Consider the following 18,256-nt stretch of genomic DNA (forward strand, 5'->3'; position numbering starts at 1 on the left):
CAAATTAATTTTTTATGTCTTTAAAATGACCTTAAGATTATAACTAATTTCACAATTTTCTTGTTTTCACTCTCTATAAATTGACTACTTAATAATTTAATTTAACCAACATCACAAATGCAAAGCCTTCACTGTAAAAACTGACAAATTAATTACTTCATTTAACTAATTTCACAAGTGTAACCACAGAATTGACTAATAACAAATAGATGTTTTAATGTTTACAATGTTTTGAGCTGAGATGCTCTACCTCTAATGGTTTAAGTTTTAAAATATTCCTTAGCTGCTTTTCAGTTGATTATTTAAGTTAAAGAATTTCATATATGCAACATCTACACATACAAAACACCTCCATAAATATTATATCTTCACTTTCTAAAATCCTTACTAGTTCTATATTTAAGATTTTAAATGACCAATTTCACCAAGTGATATCTTCACTCTACAAACCTGACTAGTAAGTATGACCAGTTGAGTAAGCTGAGCCATCAAAGAATCTGCTAAGTCAAGTGACTGAAAACTACAATGAGTGAGTGAAGTTGTCAGTACAGGAAGAAGCAAACCAAGAATTGTTCCTTTAACAATTTTCTCCAAGTCCTGCAGTGGCCACTCTAATGTGGTACTCCCTTTGTATATCATGGTGTTACACCCTTCTAGCAAAGTTTCCAGAACCTAGATCATCCAGGTGATGAAAACAAAATTAAGAACTTGAAACAATAAACTATGATGTTGTTTTGAAACATACAATTATTACCTGTCCAATGACAGTAGAAAGTTAAGACAGTTCTAACTCTGAAGCTCAAAAAAAAAAGGTTTTACATTATTAATCATCCTGTTTTATATAATACATATAGTAAGTGACACTAAAAAAAAATGAAAGCTTTATTTAAATTTTGCTAAACAAAACAAATGCAATATTCCATTCTGAGCACAAACGGAAAATTGTCAAGTTTGAAAGAATTGATTTTACATTTAGTTGAGAAATCATTCTTAATCTGACAAAAGCCTAATTACATAATTTTTAAACAAACACACTGTATAAGCAATAAGTAATGTCATATGATGCTATGCATATTCATTCATAAAAATGTCTGTTTACATAGATATAATTAGGCTGAATACATTTGACAAAAAAAGCACTATTTTCAAAAATTCTTTAAAAATTTCAGATTCTCTAAGGGCAACTAGCAAAAAATCCTACAAATATACACTTATTTTTGTTACTAAAGAGGAGCAAATGTTTTTCAGGAATTATAATTACATTATGTGTAATTAACAGTACAAATTATTTTACAAACAAACTTGTTTAACTAATCAGTGCTAATAAATTTCTTGATGCAAGATAAAAAAAAAGAAAGAAAAAAGTAGAAAGACTAGCATGAATAGAAATCCTGATTATCAGATTAGTAAACAAAAACTATTATCACAACTATATTCCATACATTCTACAGTCTTCAAACCAAAACCTATGACTACAATATGGTAATTTAAATGACAACTAGCATGCATTAAATTTTTTTTACAAGCTGCATGTGACAAAAAAATTTACTATAAACAAGGTAACTCCTCAAAAACTTACTTCAATAGCTCCTGTAAACAAATGATTAGCAAATCTCTTGATTAGAAACTGGATATCCTGTATAATAGAAATGAATGTTAATACTTTCTTACTCTGAAAATGTATTTCTGAGAGGTACTTATCTCCTCTTACCCAAAGCATTTTATAGTGGTTTTCCCTCTAAGCTTTGCAAAAAAAATATTTCTACAGTGCATCAATCTTTATACCCCATAAGTTTTGTACCATTTCACAACATGTGCTGATCATGTGACTACTCTTCACCAATCATACTGTGCCATTTACACTTGTGCAGCTAGCTTCCTCTACTATACAAAAACAGTTCTCACTTTTGAGAACTGGCATACACAAACTATAAACCCGAGCATCTCAGCGGAAAGGAAGTGTGGCAAGTGAGTAAAAGAGGTATGTACCTATTGCAAATACATTTTCAAAGTAAGAAAATGTTAACTTCCAAAATGGTACTACCTCTTTTCATCCAAAGCTAGAACCCTAAGTCATCCAGGTGGAGAGGCCTTGAAAGTGCACCAATCTCAAATCAAGTGGAAAGTTATTGCACTGAAAGAATGGGTATGCTAGAATATGAAAAGAAAACACACCAATGGTGTACACCGTTACTTAGGTAAAATGTATGATCTTCACTAGCAATCAATACAGCAACACAATTTAGGTGTAGCTGAATCGACAGCCACAACTGAAGTCAATAAAGAGACATATAGCATTGAATCTGTGTAGGAAATACTGGATAGCTATGGAATGAATCAGCATGGTGTTGATGAACATGGAAGGTTTTGTATGCATGCTGCGACTTTTCCTTATATGTATGTGCCAAGAGAAGTGCCTTGATTACATTATATTGCTCCAAGTGCAATTCATCTCGGCAAAATATCCTGTGAAGATGTCTTTTATAAGATACAGAGTTCAACTAGTTTGATTCATCCATGTAAAAACATTTAGAAGAAATGCTTTGGATATGTATGTTTATGAAAGATATGGATTATAAATTACTAATAATAGTGCAATCATGAGGGCCATCATAACTAGACCTCTGTCTACATCCATGTCATAACAAATCATCATAACAAACAAGATGTAGCACCAAATATAGTGATAGTGAATCATAGTACAGTGCCAGTAAACAAACTAGAAAAAAAATGAAATAACAATACATGGCTATAAAATGTATTCAAGTAGGTTATGTTTAGTCCACCCTGACAAAAAATCTTCCACTGGAAGTGCCTTGGGTTATGTCATATCATACCAAGTGTTTTCTACCTGGGCAAAAACATCCAGTAAAAGTGCCATGCATAAGATACAGATATCAATCAAGAGTAGTCTGCCTGGGCAACATCCAGGGGGAAGAACCTTGGATACAAAGAATTAAGCCAAGTGCAGTTAACCCTGGCAAAAAAAACATCCACTGGAAGTACCTTGCATAAGAAAAATATGATCAATGATTATGGTCTGCCTGGGTAAAACATCAAGGGAAAGTGCCTTGGATACTGAATACTACTGTGTAATTCACTGTTTGTTATTGTAATGATTATAAGAACTATAACTTTCTTCTAGCTGAGAAATGATAAACCATAGATAGTGCAATGGATGTTTGCAATTCCCTATTTTGAAAAGCAGACAGATCCTTAATGTAGGAATCATGGGTCAGCAGGGATTGGCAGAATTCCCCATATGCTTTACTCATGAGGCCCATGAGTGATGGTCCTCTATAAATCAACATAGTAACTTTAAATAAAAAATATATAGAAACACATACCACTGAAAAAGCCACCAGTAGTCTTACAGAAACACCCCACTTATCAATGAGCTTATAGGATTATTTATATCTAGTGCAAATATAACATAAAACACACTTGATTAGGTAATATTTGCCACCAGGTGCAATCTTGAAATATATCAACTAAATATATACAAGTAATGTAATATCCCAGTCAAAGGAAAACAGATGTTTGTAGAATTGCCACATGAGAAAAACACAGTTAGGTCATACAGATAATGTGTGATGAATATGATTGGAATTGCTTACGTTTTAGCCTGAATGATTTCCTCAAAAAAGCCAGCAAAGATTAGCAGCTAAAGTCATAATTAGCTGGTGAACTGGGTGTTAAAAAAAACAACATTGTACAGATGGAAACTTTCCGTGGACAACTCAGAATACGCTAGACATAGGAACTGATGTAACCAATCAGGGAGTATAATAGGGGACAGCTCACAAAACAGATATGGAATCCTTGGAACAAATAGACATGAATGATTACATGAAAAGAGGCACTACGAGCCATGTAACATTTCGGGAAATGAACAAGAGAGAAAGCCAAATCCTCAACCTGGGAAGCAGATGTCTAGTAAAAGAAGGCCTGATGAGGATAACATAATAAGAATGGTAAAGAATGCAAGACACATCAGTGACATATATCTCAGAACACATTAACTGTAAGCAAAGAGAAGAAATAAGAGGACTTAAGGGAAAGAAAGTACAATGAAAACACAACAATAGGTTGAAATGGACAATTGGACAGGGCATGGAAGACAGATAAGACAATGCTACATAAGGGCTATCTGCACTAGCCATTCCTAATTTAGCAGAGTAAAACTAGAGGGAAAGCAGACAGTCACCACCATACACTGCAAACTTTGGGCTGCTATTTCACCAACAAATAGTGGGATTGACCATAACATCATATTGTCCCCATGGCTGAAAAGGCAAGCATCTTCAATGTGATGGGAATTCAAACCTACAACCCTCAGACTGGGAGTTGAGCACCCTAACCACCTTGCCACACAGGGCCAAGATGAAATGAATAAAGAAGGATGAAAGAACAGAGGAGGAGAAAGCTTTACATAAATGAGAGAACTGGAAAGAGTTCTACAGGTCAGCCCTATAACTAGAAGCAGTTAATGCAGAAAAACACTGATCAAACAACCAGACAAAGAATTGGATAAGATCAGGTCCCAAAGGACAGGAAGGGCAAAAGCCACTGTGAAAGGACCAAGGTCTGAAGATAGATCATCACCTCTACTAAACAGACAAAGCAAAAGTTTGAAAAAAGAGAGCAAGGAAAGATGCTACACAAGAGGCGAGTCCCTGAGTTGAGGCAAGGGACCTGACACAGAAAGAAATCTAGAAAATGGAGGGAGGGAGTTGAACTGAAGCCATTAATCCTCAGAGAGAATCCACAGAACCCTATTGTGAGGTGTAGCCAAAAAGATACATAAACTAAACACACTTTAGGAAAGTACTCATTACTAACAAACTAAAAAACCTAGACACTTGAAGAGTCTACAAATTACATAAAAATAACAAACTTGCAAAACTATGCAATTTGACCTAAATCTTAAAAAACAGGTAATACCTAAAGTACAAAACCACTAAAGAAACTTGAGAGACAAAAGACACATAAATATTGAATTCATAAGTCCACTAAAAGAACCAATAAAACAAGAAAGTAAAACCTATCCCAAAGGACATGAAAATAAAAAGGCACCAAGTTAACATAAATAAAATTTGATTCAAATTTAATATCCAATTAGATGTGGCTAGTAGTGAAGAAAATAATATAAATAATGAAACAAAGTATAAATAACATACAAATACACTCACAAAATTGGTTACAATTATCCAAATCACTACCATGCAAAACCCATACCTACACCAAATATTAAACAAAAACAAAGTAATAATCAAACTTTAAATGGTAAAAGAATTACAAAAATCTAATTCACCAAGTACTGAACAAAGAAGACATGAAAGACCTAAATTATCACAAGAGGTAATAAGGTTAATCCACATAAGCTCACATAAACTCATTAAATCTACATATACCTACTGCTACTGTGAAATATCTGTTTTAAAACTTAATATAGATCTCTTGGAACAAAGAACAATATCTAATCCAGGAAATTACATGGAAACATGATACAGATTGGAAGTGCCATAGAAAGAAATTTCCTCTCAGTAGTTATATCCTTCCTCAAAAAAAATATCATAACACTAAAGGAACAAATTTTTAGCCAAACATAAGACACTAATTCCCTACAAATTAAAACCTGTACTATCCTAGCAGACATCATAGACCATGAGACTGATGGGACTCTTGTTAGAACCATTACTGACTGTCATAAGAACTCCATCAGCTGTCATATTAAATCTCAAACTCATGAAAAAATCAGAATTTGGAAAACAGAAATATTTCTAAACAAATGAGTAGAAATAATGGAAATAAAACACAAGAAGTTGAAACCGATATAAATTTCTTACAAGCATAATCAAAATTTTGTAGTCACATGAAAAACACATTATAACACATCTACACACTACAATGGTAATCAACAATGTGAAGGCTGTTCTAGAATAGCTGAGTGAGCTTGCTACACCAGTATGTATGGCACAGTATGACTGGTGGAGAGTAGTCACATGATTAGCACATTCTGAAATGGTGCAAAACTGATGCACTGTAAAAACACTTTCCAGCAATGCTTAGAGGGCAACCCAGGACTGAAAGAGATTTGGGTGAAATGAAGTAGTACTGTTTGGGAAAAAAAACATTTACAATGACAGTAAATTTGTAAAGCTTGACAACTTTGTTGCATGAATAAAGTAACATATTGGGTATTATGAGGAATTTACTTTTGAAACCATAAACCTATAAGAACCAATGTTGTTATTAGTTGAACCTTTCCCTGAAACCAAGGCTATGTGGACACAATGATTCTTGAACCATTTTGTCCATTACAGAAACTAATAGTTGAGGTGCCTTGCTTTTCTTGATGAAGATTATTGTTTGAACATACTTAGATTAGCAAACAAATTACTTACAAAGTTGTGGCAAAAAGACATGAACCCTCAGAATCAAAGTCCAGAACACAAACCACAAGACCACATCCAGTCTATAAGAAACATAGATATCAATTTTTAAACAAAGTTTCTCATGAAGGAACTTCATAAAATTTTTACCTTTAGTGATAGGTAGCCTTTCATATATTTTTTGTCACTTTCAGATTCCATTAACACAGCTAATCGCAAAAGATGCAACTGATAGGCACTTAAGTATCGAACACACTCTGATGCTTCCTGAAAGAATTCATTCATGGAAATTACCCAATCCATACAATCTTTTACATTACAAGCAACTTTTACACAAGTATTCATTATTACATCTAAGTACTTAAAATATTATGTAATTCTATAAAATTTCATAAACTCAGAAAAAAAAAAAGCAGCATTCTTTTCTTCATTAACCACATGATGCAAGTTGAAATATAATAAACAACTCACAGGAGCAGCAGAGATAAAGATTTCAAAGTCTGTATAGTGACACGTTGTGCATTTCCGAAGCAACATGCAAGAATCCTTCACAACTTTCTTCATCAAGACATGTATGATGTCTTGAGGGAGTCTGGAAATTAACATTATTATTAATGCATACTACATACACATGAAAAGTTATTATTTTGATGAATATATTCATTCTAAAACATGTTTCACTGAATTATTAATAGTATTATAAAGTACCAAACCCCTACAAACAAGTGTAAACTTAAGAGTAGGTGAAAAAATACTACTGTAATAACACAGCCACCAGAACATTAACTGGAGAAAATATAAGCAACAATCTAACCTAACAAAGTGCAGTTAGAATTTTAGTAATCCTCGTTTAGGGCTGAAAACAATGCTTAACTGTCTAAAAAGAAAATGTGTTAACTATCAGTAATCTTAATAATGTATTTTAAAACATTATGCATCAGAAACAATAATAACTTATAATATAACAACATAGTACAATAAAATACACTTTTTTTTGCTGCATGAACAAAAGCTGAAGACTTTAACAAGACTGAAGAAATTATTTCATATAGTAACAGTTATGCTAGAGATTTAGATGTTAATATTCAGAACTTTCAGCTCATTACCAGACAATTCTGTAAAGACAGCAAATAATGTTTAAATGACAAGGAAAAACACAACAATATACCATTGCTCTAGTACCATCAAAACTCAGGTAATGTGATCAGAGAAAACTTTACCTTAATTGCTCAGAAATGTTCTCATTTAATGATACATTCTGAAGTTTTTCTGAAAAGTCTGTCAAAATCAGTCCACACAAGTAGTTTAATGGACTTGATTCCTCTGCTGAAGACAAAAATACACTAAATAAAGAACAATGTAGACTTTCCAACTTGCATCAAATCCAACAACAGTTTCAAGCAATCAACTGTAAAAGCCACATTTGAAAGCATTCTAAGACATCTCACTCCCTTTAATAAGTGTTATTAAAGTAAATATGTATGACATACCAAAAAAACCTACCAGTTTATTTACATTCTGGCAGAAAAAATTTCAAATAATTTTTTTACTACTTAAGCATCATCACATCAAAGTAAAGAATATGTATATTTAGTATAATTTTCAGAGAAAATATATCTTAACTATAAATCAGGCTATCAATATTAATACATAAAACATGGTTTGAAGTTACATACTGAAAAAGAAAAAACACATTGTGAAAATTAAAGGGTGTAGAATGAAGTGGTTTTTTAATACAAATTCTTATAATTGGTTAATCATGGTACAATAAAGCCCCTATTAGTTATAATAAACAGAGGATATTTATTAAGTTGTTAATAATACAAGACATCCACTTTTATATACATATAGTTTTTAAATTGTTTTTACTCAGAATAGTAAAAAACTTATGTTTATACAGGATTTGAAGAATGTGTACCTTTGAACCACTAATTTATTTTTAATTGTTCAAATTCTGTATAAAAACAGATTTTTCACTGCAGTCAGTAAAGGACAACAAAATTCACCATAAATATAACATACATTTCACCACTTGCCAAGCCATCTTGTTTTTCAGTTTCCTATCATCTAATATTACTGAGAGGTAAAATTCCCAAAAACTGGCCTAACTGAGTGACAGATTTTATAGCCAGTTTTAGTTTTAATGTATAAAGCTCATAAATTAATAATAATATCCTGATATGTTTTTAGTTATGATATGCAAAAGTGACAAAGATAATAAATCTTTGTTTGTCACAAGAATTAGTTATTGGGGCAATCATCCACGTTAATATACAATCAATACTAATTCATATTTTACTAGTCAGTATTTAGATTTTAACTACTGTTAGCTAACAAAACAGCACACCAGCCTACACACATCTATATTTACCATATAACCCAAACAATTAAGTAGCCAAAAGTTACAATTTTCCTGAACTGAAAATGTATTTTTAATTTATACTTACTTCTTCTCATAAAATTAGCTATTTTCATTTGATGCTGCCTTCTATATGCAAATGTTTTCTATATGCATGCTGCAAGTCCTCTGCTCTCCCTATTGGAATTGAAAAATTCTGTGTCTCTTGTATACAAATCATCATTTGTCACTTCTCAACCAATAGGAGCATGACATGCTCACACAAACAGAAAAGTGGGTTTGATTGTTTTATTCATATAGTGTTTTATGGCACAAAGCAGCTAGGCTATCTGCACCAAATGTCCAGTAAGAAGGTAAAAATAAATTAAATGTAGTAAAATACATAAAAGGGAATGAAGGTAAAACAAAACATCATTGAAAAACAGAAAAAGTATAAAATCAATGTTGACACCTTGTCTACAATGTTAAGAGAGAAAGCAGAGTAAGAGAAGTTGTAAAGGACTTTCTCTAGCAAAATGGTAATGATCATAACCTGCCAGGAAGACTAACAGGTAAGTACAAGAACCACCGTCAGTTACCTGAAGTCGGCCTTTCCAGTCCTGGTTCTGGGTTATGCTGTCATAACAGCCATTATCAAAAGGTAAAATGAGAAAAGTGTTAAAAGACATATAGCGAAATCGTAATAAAAATTAGCCAAATGTCCTGTAAAAATGTAAAAGTAAAGTAAATGTAGTAAAATTCATAAAAGGAAAAAAGGTATAAACAAAACAGCAATTAAAACATAAAATGGCGTAAAACCAATGTTGACATCCAGTCTACAAAGTTGTAAAGGACTTCCTGTAGCAGAATGGTAATGATCATAACCCGCCAGGAAGACTAACAGGTAAGTACAAGAACCACCGTCAGTCACCTGAAGTTGGTCTTTCCAGTCCTGGTTCCAGGTTGTGTGTCATTATGGTAATGATCATAACCCGCCAGGAAGACTAACAGGTAAGTACAAGAACCACCGTCAGTCACCTGAAGTTGGTCTTTCCAGTCCTGGTTCCAGGTTGTGTGTCATTATGGCCAGTACTAAAAGGTAAAATAATAAAAGTGTTAAATGACATACAGCAAAAGTGTAATAACAACTCGCCAGAACGACTAACGGGTAGTTCAAACAGCAGCGTTAGTCACCTGAAGTTGGCCTTTCCAGTCCTGGTGTCGAGTTATTTAATGTTACGACCATTTTCTAATTTCAAATCAAACTAGAGAGATTGAGACTGAAAAGGGAACTACAATTAAAAAGGTGTAATGAATAAATATCAAACACTTAAATGAGGTTAAAAAGATTAATGGCCATTAAAAAATTAAAAACTTTATCAAGGTGAACAGTGTCACCATCACCAATAACACTGTCCAATGTTACAGACAAACCCTGGGACAGAACATGTTTAAAATAGTGCTGTCGTTGAGAGTCATAACGATGGCAGGAAAGTAAAATGTGGCTTACGGTGATTTGAGTGTTACACAGACTACACATTGGTGCATCAGTTCCAGATAAAAGAAAACGATGAGTTAAAAAACTGTGACCAATGCGTAGTCTAGTTAGAACAACTTCCTCCTTCTGAACTTTACGAAAGCTAGAGGGCCAAAGCCCAATATAGGGTTTGATTTGAAAAAGCTTGTTGTCACGTTGCTCACTCCAAGTGGACTCCAGCTGGCATGGAGCCGAGCCTTCAATACAGGACCATAGTCCATGTACAGAATAGGCACAGTGGTGATAGTGCCAAAGCAGATAGATTTAGCTGCCATGTCTGCAAGCGCATTCCCGCGAATACCAACGTGGCCTGGTATCCAGAAAAACTGGATAGAAGTAGATGTTAATGAGAAATGGGCCAGTCAGTTTTGAATATCAGCGAGAACAGGGTGTGAGCCAACGTGAAGTGATTCCAAGGCCAGCAGAGAACTAAGGGAGTCAGTATAAATAGTGCAGTCGGAGTACTGCTCAGCTTCAATATGATCCAGGGCAAGAGATATGGCGTACAGTTCAGCAGTGAACACAGAAGCTGTAAAGGGGATTCTGCGCGCAACCACCGAACCATAACAAACCATGGTAGAGCCCACAGAGTCACCTGATTTTGAACCATCCATATAAATTGGAATAGAAAGGTTGTTCAAAAGATGTTCAGTAAACAAAAGACTGTACTTCCAATTGGGAGTATCTGCCTTTTTCAGATGACTTAAAGAAAGATCACATTTGGGGGCTATAATAAGCCATGGGGAGATGGGCTGACCAGTGAATTCTGCAATGTTTTCCAAGAACAGACCCAATTCATCCAATTGCGCCTGGATGCGAAGGTCAAAAGCAGCAATGGCAGATCATCTGTTTTGAAAAAGTAAGGCCCACTGAGGAAGGAAAACACATTCCCAAGTGGGATGCTTTGGTAAGGAGTGAAGTTTTGAAGAATACAGTAAAGACAGTTGCAAACGGCGAAGGTGCAGAGAAGGTTCGTCAGATTCCACATATAAGCTCTGAACTGGAGAGGTGCAGAAAGCCGCAGTGCAGAGTTGAAGTCCTTGATGATGAATGGGGTCCAGCATCTTTGAGGCCGTGGGTCTGGCAGAGCCATAAACTAGTGATCCAGAGTCGAGATTTGAATGAACAAGCGCACGATATATCTTCAACATAAAACATCAATCCGCTCCCCAACTGGCAGTAGAGAGGACACGGAGGATGTTCAGTGCTCTTGTGCATTTGACCTGTAGCTGCTGTAAGTGTGGTATAAAGATCAGCTTACGGTCAAAGATAAGCCCCAAGAACTTTTCTCCGGGACCACTGGCAGCAAAACTTCACCGATACAGATCTCAGGATCAGAATGGATACCCCGTTAGAGGCAAAAGTGCATGCAAACGGTTTTAGAGAGAGAAAAATTAAAGCCGTTTGCCATAGTCCACTTCAGTACACCATTGAGGGCAGTGTGTAGTTGCCGCTCAATATATTTCATGTTCAACGACTGACATGAGATGTGAAAGTCATCAATATAGAGTCCGTTTGCAACAGTGAGAGGGAGTTGTTCAGTGATGGCATTTATCTTTATACCAAAAAGTGTGACACTCAAAACACAGCCCTGAGGGACCTCAAGTTCCTGTACAAAAGAACGGGAAAGTGTCGAACCCACACCAACTTGGAATCACCTGTCCATTAAAAAATTTTTAATAAACATAGGTAAATGGCCACGTAACCCATATATATGGAGGTCTCGCAAAATGCCATGCCTCCATGTTGTGTCATAAGCCTTCTCAATGTTAAAGAATATTGAAACAAGATGTTGGGATTTGAGAAAGGCTTCCCTGATTGATGTTTCAAGTTGAATTAGGTGGGCCGTGGTGGAATGCTGTCGTCGGAACCCACACTGGATGGGCGAGAGGAGGTTGTTTGATTCGAGGAACCAAACAAGACGACCATTAACCATCCTCCCTAAGGTCTTACAGAAACAGCTTGTCAAAGCAATTGGACAGTAGTGTGAAGGAATCTTGGGATCTTTCCCAGGTTTAGAGAAAGGTACAATAATAGCCTGGTGCCAGGTATCAGGAAAAACATTCTCCTGCCAGATCCGATTAAAAACAATTAGAAGAATATCAAGAGAAGCAGAAGAGAGATAGCACAGCATGTCATAGTGTCCATCATCAGGTCCAACAGATGTACTGCCAGACCGATGAAGAGCCATTTTCAGTTCCACCAATGTAAAGGGACAATTATAGTCAAAAAGACAGTCAGTTCGAAAGGAAAGAGGGGAACAATCTGCCCGAGTCTTGATGGCCAAGAAGGTGGAGGAACAAGCAGAAGTGCTAGATACCCGGCAAAAGCTTTCACCTAGAGTATAGGCAATGCTCCAGACATCAGCTACCTCTTGGCCATCACAGAGTAAGATGGAGAGGGGACAGAATTGTAGTGCTCACTGACCTTTTGAATCCTGTCCCATATGACCTTGGAACTGGTGGTAAAAGATATGCTAGTTGTGAACTTAATCCAAGATTCCTTCTGGCTTTGACGTCTTACCAACCTAGCATGTGCACAGGCCCTTTGGAAAGCGATGCGATTCAAAAGTGTGGGATATCTACAGAAAGTATCCCAGGCCCGTTTTTGAGCCTTCCATGCCAAGTGGCAAGCAGGGTTCCACCATGGATGAGGATATTGTGGAAAATGTGTCGAGGTTTTAGGAATACACTGAGCAGCTGCTTGTATAATACAGTCAGTTACTGCTGCCACACAGTCGTCTACTGATGGCTGATTCACGATGGCAGGATCAAGTTCTGCGAGAGCAGTGACAGTGGACCAGTCTGCCTGATCCTGCTTCCACCGGGGCACATAAGTAGGGTGGCATCGACTACGGCCAGTCTCTCTCAAAAGTATAGGAAAATAATCACTGCCTAGTGGATTATTGTCAACCCTCCATAAAAAATGGGAAAATAATGAAGGGGAGCAAACTGAGAGATCAATAGCGGTAAAGGACTGACTAGATGCATGAAAATAAGTAGAAGAACAGTATTGAAAAGAGAAAGATTGTAATCAGAGAACATATGCTCTACAGAGCGACCCCTCCTATCAATAACAGCACTTCCCCAGAGGGGATGATGCCCATTAAAGTCCCCTAGGATTAGAAAGGGAGATGGCAACTGTTTAACGAGAGCATCAAGGTTTGATTGATCATATGTCTCTCCAGGGGACAGGTAGAGAGAACATACAGTGATGGTATGACCCAAGGAAACACGGATGGCTACGGCCTCCAAGGGTGTGTTGAATGACAAAGAAAGGGTGAAAACATGCTGATCAACCAACAGTGCCATCCCTCCATGTACTCGTCCATCACACAGCCTGTCATTTCTATACAGAGGAAACTGCCGAAAGGTGACTGTATCAGCAGGTTTCAGAAATGTTTCTTGTAAGGAAAGACATACAGGATGGCAGAAAGCAATCAGTGTTTTGATGTCATCCTGATTTGAACGTAAACCTCGACAGTTCCATTGTATAAAGGCTGGAGAACCCTTCTGTTTACGACCACGTATTTTTTCCTTACTGTTCTTATTCGGAGGAGGTCTATCGACCTCCATGGATCCTGCCCTGAGTCGATTGGGCAGGTCTTTGTTGTTGGAAGGGGATTCCAGTGACTGAGGACGCGAATGAATGATTGTTTTGCATCTTGGGGTGGGAGAAAAAATGTATCTGAAGAAATGCCTGTATTTGAAATCATAGGATGTGGATCTTGGGGTTTGTTTGAATGTATAAGAGGAACAGACATGGGTGTAGATGTTGATTCATCAACCTTTTTAACCATGGAGGTCAAAAGGCATTTTATATGTTTTGAAAACGATTCTCTTGGAGGCACAGAGAGATCTGTCTGCACTCCCACTCTAGTTGTGGAACGAAGTGCAGCAGCATATGTCCGAGATGAAGTGGGGGAAAGCAATTTCATAGTCTCAGGATAACTAATGTTATGAGTCATTTTCAAATGCTGCACCTCTTTTTCCTCCAACCATTTTGGAAAAGAATGAAAGTAGGAAGGATGAGACCCATTGCAGTTGACACAATGTGGGTCCGTGCCACACTCATAGGCATCATGGTCCTTGCCACCATAACGAGCACGTCAGGGAACCACAACCTGACATCTTTGAGTGGCTGAACCTCTGATACTGGAAACATTGGAGAGGGTTTGGAATGTACGGCCATACCTTGCAATTTACATAACCTGCCTTGATGGTGGCAGGTGCACATGGTGATGTAAATGTCAAAACAAGGATATCTGTTGGCAGTGTAACTCCGTCTTTGCAAGTGGAGATGCGCCTCACTGCAGAAACCCCTTGAGTGGAGAGACAAGCGAGAATCTCTGACCCGGGGACATTCTTCAAGTCCCTCTCAACAATAACTCCTCGTAATGAATTCAAGGTAGCATGAGGGGTAACCTCAATAGGTACATCCCCAATTGCCTTTGAATTCAAGAGGAGTTCATTGTGTTGGGATGTGGATGTTTCAACCAATATGTCTCCAGATCGAAGCTTCTTTACTGACTTTGGAGAGCCAGCAAGTCCCTCTAGTCCCTTCTGAATAAAAAAAGGGGACATCTGCCCTAAAGGTTTTTCTGAAAGAGAATGTAATATAAGAAAATGGGGTAAATGTGTTACAGATGTTGAAGATTGCTGCTCAGAATCTTCAAGATGTGGTCGTTTACCTATTGACTGTTTTGTCACTATTTTATTTAAACTTTTTATTGGAGGATCCATAGGAAAAATGGTAAATTTCGGTACCCTCCCACCATAAAGCCCTACGAGGGGACCCACTACAATGTCATGCAAGGACATTGCAGCAACACCAGGGTTTCGTGAGCACTATACCCAAACACCAGCATCAGACACAATGTCCACAACCTGTTGAAAACTTCCAACACTGGTACTTGGTTGACCCTAGCCCAAGTGGAGCAGCCGACTGACCCAACAGACGCCACCCAAAAGCTGCCCGTCTACAGGAATTAAAGGCCAAAGTGGTGTGTTAGGGTTGGACCCCTCAACCACCAGGATCCTCTCCTCCCCTTCACGGGTCGCCACACACGGCAAACACGTGGGTGGATGTTTAAATCCCAGAGGAGGTAAACTGAAAGAACAGAACCTTCCCTGGGAGGTCCCCTAACCACATACAAAATCCACACCAAGGGGTAAAAAAGTGGGTAAAACAGTGGATGTGCCCTCAAGTGTAGAGGGGCCAGGGTGCAATGGACAGTACTTAGTAAATCAACTATTCTAAACTTTGTTAAATACCTTTGCAAAGTATCTTTTATCAGACTTTCCAAAATTTTTCCCACAATTGATGTAAGACTAATATGCTTATAGTTACTGGGACAACTTCCCTTACCTCCTTTGAAAACAGAAGTAACATTAGCTAATTTCCAATATGTTAGTAATAATCCACTGTTCAGGGACTTACAAAAAAAAATATGCCAAGTGGCTCATACATTCAGTCCTTGACTTCCTTTAAAACCCTTGGGGAAATACTACTTGACCCAGGAGTCTTGTCATTCTTTAAACTTCTCAATCTTATTTTAACAAGCTCAAAATTTATGAAACTGTCTTGTTCAGCTTTGTTTTCATATATTAATTGTTCAAGATGAGAAATATTGCTCATGTCTTCATTAATAAAAACTGAAGAAAAAGCAAAATTTAACAACCCAGCCATTTAATAATCATCAGATACAAACCTTCCTTTATCATCCATCAAGGGTCCTATCCCCATTCTAACACAATATTTACCCCTAATGTACTTTAAACAATTCTTGCTGTTAATTTCTATGTTTTCAGCCAAATTTTTTCATACATCCTTGTGAATATCCTAATTTCCTGTTTCACAAAACTTCTTGATCTTCTATAATTTTATAAATTTTCTCTAATATCAGTCAATTTAAATTTCTTAAATTTGTAATACTTTTCTTTAATTTTATTTCTTAACCCTCTGTGAACCAACCTGTTTTTTTTTTATTTGCAGCTACCATTTTCTTTCTGTAAGGAATATATCTGTTCTGAATAAAACACATTTTTTTTAATTTTCTACTTTTGCTCAGTAGGCATTCCCCTATTTCTAAATCAGAAGTTAACAAGAAACCTAAAATAGCATTATTTCTAGTAGATTCCTTGACCAAGTGGTTAAGAAATAATCATTAATAGTTTTCAGAAATCTTTTTCCCCTCATGGTTTGACTCTAGCATTTTTCAATCTATATGCCTGAAATTAAAACCACCCATAAGTATGACTTCATTAACAGGTGAAATCTTCTTGATGATGAGAAACTCACTTGAAATAAAAATGTATCTCAAAACAGCTGGTATGAGTATTAACACTTTTATTGATAAGCAGAGAACAATGTTTTAACCTTCCTAGGTGATCTTCAGGTTGACCTGAAGATGAAATGTTAATCTTAGTATAAAGTTTCCAACCAAGAGGTTTTTCCCTTCATATTCACCAACAGAATCCCAAATGGATTCAATCTCCTTGCTATTATCCTTACTTTTCTCAACTTTAACATGATGTAACTCGCATTTTACATATACAGCCATTCCTCCCCCTCTCTTTACTACTTTATCCCTATTAAATAACCTATAGTCATGTGTTTAAAAGAAATTTCTGTCATCAAAATCATCTACATTTAACCATGTTTCAGTTATTTCCATTACATCAAAATCTTTTCTTATTAGTGCCCTAAATCATCTATTTTATTTCTTATACTTCTAGCACTATAATAGCAACAATTAAGCCTATTCTTTAATACTGATTTCCTATGCTAAACTTTCCTCTATACCTCAGTTTTGTTTACTTCACTTCATCTTTGCTCTCACCACTATCTAGTCCTAGTTTAGGTGAAAACCATCCATTCCAAAACATTTCCTTCTCCTACACAATTGATCCCAAAAGTTCAACCAGCTCACCTGCTTATCTTTACATATTAATTTCAGGATACCATTTAGACCTAGTGATCTACTCAAAATTTCATTGCCACAATTAATTCTTTGCAGTATCACTGACATAATTAATTTATGGCTTTTATCAAGTTCTTCTACTTATTAATTAGCTCCTCTGGCTGACTCTTTCCTCTACTGTTAGCCCCTATGTGCACAACAAAGATTGCATCATTACTAGTCTCCTTCATCATATCTTTTGCTCTGTCAGTTGTGTCTTTAATCTGTGCTCCAGGGTAGCATAATCTAGTTCTTTTCTCACTATTTACCCCACAGGCTATCCTATCCACATGCCATGTCAAGGAATTACCTATAACTATAACCTCTTTAAGTTTATAGTTCATGTCCATTTCTCTTCATTTTGCTTTCCCTCCTTCCAACAATTCCTCATCTACATAAGCTAATTGCTGAAATCTATTGCTCAACAGATAGGGTCTTTACAATTCAGTTCACTACTTTTAACTTGAATACTACCCTTTCTAACTCCCTGAATGTCTTTGTTAATATTATTTGATGCCTCCCTTGCATGTAAAAGCTTAAGCTTCTCTTGAAGTCCTGCCATCATTTCTCAAAGTTTATACTTCTCTTTATCTATTTCTTCAACTTTAGTTTGGATAGCTTCAAACCTGCAACTTCTACTATATAAATTGAACATCTTCACTACTAGCTTCCTTGAAAGTGCATAATAGTCCATGGTTCCCTAATAAAAACCCATTCCATTCATGCATCTATCACACCTAAGAAACAGGGAATGCTTAGCTCCCAAACTAGTCTTAACCATTGCATTATTTGTAGAATTAAAATAAACACTCAATAATACCAGTAATCTGTTGTTAACACTGTTATGTCTAAGGATGATAGTTAACTAGTTTTTAGACTGTAATTATTGAATAAAACAATGCATTTAAATTTTCTTACAATCTCACTGCAAGTTGAATTCTAACTAAGCCTAAAGAGCTATTATGTGTACAAATCCTAATCGAATGTTATACTACACATTACACCACTAAAATTTAAATTAAACT

General features: G+C 36.1%; 1 protein-coding gene across 6 annotated transcripts in view; it reads right to left on the reverse strand.

Annotated features, from left to right (window-relative positions):
- Positions 1 to 18,256, reverse strand: part of LOC143244726 (putative E3 ubiquitin-protein ligase HECTD4) — a 216,974-nt gene that overhangs the window by 176,935 nt on the left and 21,783 nt on the right. For 5 of the 6 annotated variants that reach the window (XM_076489886.1, XM_076489885.1, XM_076489883.1 and 2 more), the window contains exons 12-16: positions 7,616 to 7,721; positions 6,867 to 6,987; positions 6,546 to 6,662; positions 1,580 to 1,636; positions 451 to 672 (exon numbers count right to left, since the gene is read on the reverse strand). In XM_076489886.1, coding sequence (XP_076346001.1) covers positions 451 to 672; positions 1,580 to 1,636; positions 6,546 to 6,662; positions 6,867 to 6,987; positions 7,616 to 7,721 — 623 coding nt within the window. The remainder of the gene's footprint in view (positions 1 to 450; positions 673 to 1,579; positions 1,637 to 6,545; positions 6,663 to 6,866; positions 6,988 to 7,615; positions 7,722 to 18,256) is intronic. The other variant, XM_076489884.1, reaches the window with a different exon arrangement.

This window comes from Tachypleus tridentatus, chromosome 2 (genome assembly GCF_004210375.1).
Source record: "Tachypleus tridentatus isolate NWPU-2018 chromosome 2, ASM421037v1, whole genome shotgun sequence".
NCBI lineage: Eukaryota > Metazoa > Arthropoda > Merostomata > Xiphosura > Limulidae > Tachypleus > Tachypleus tridentatus.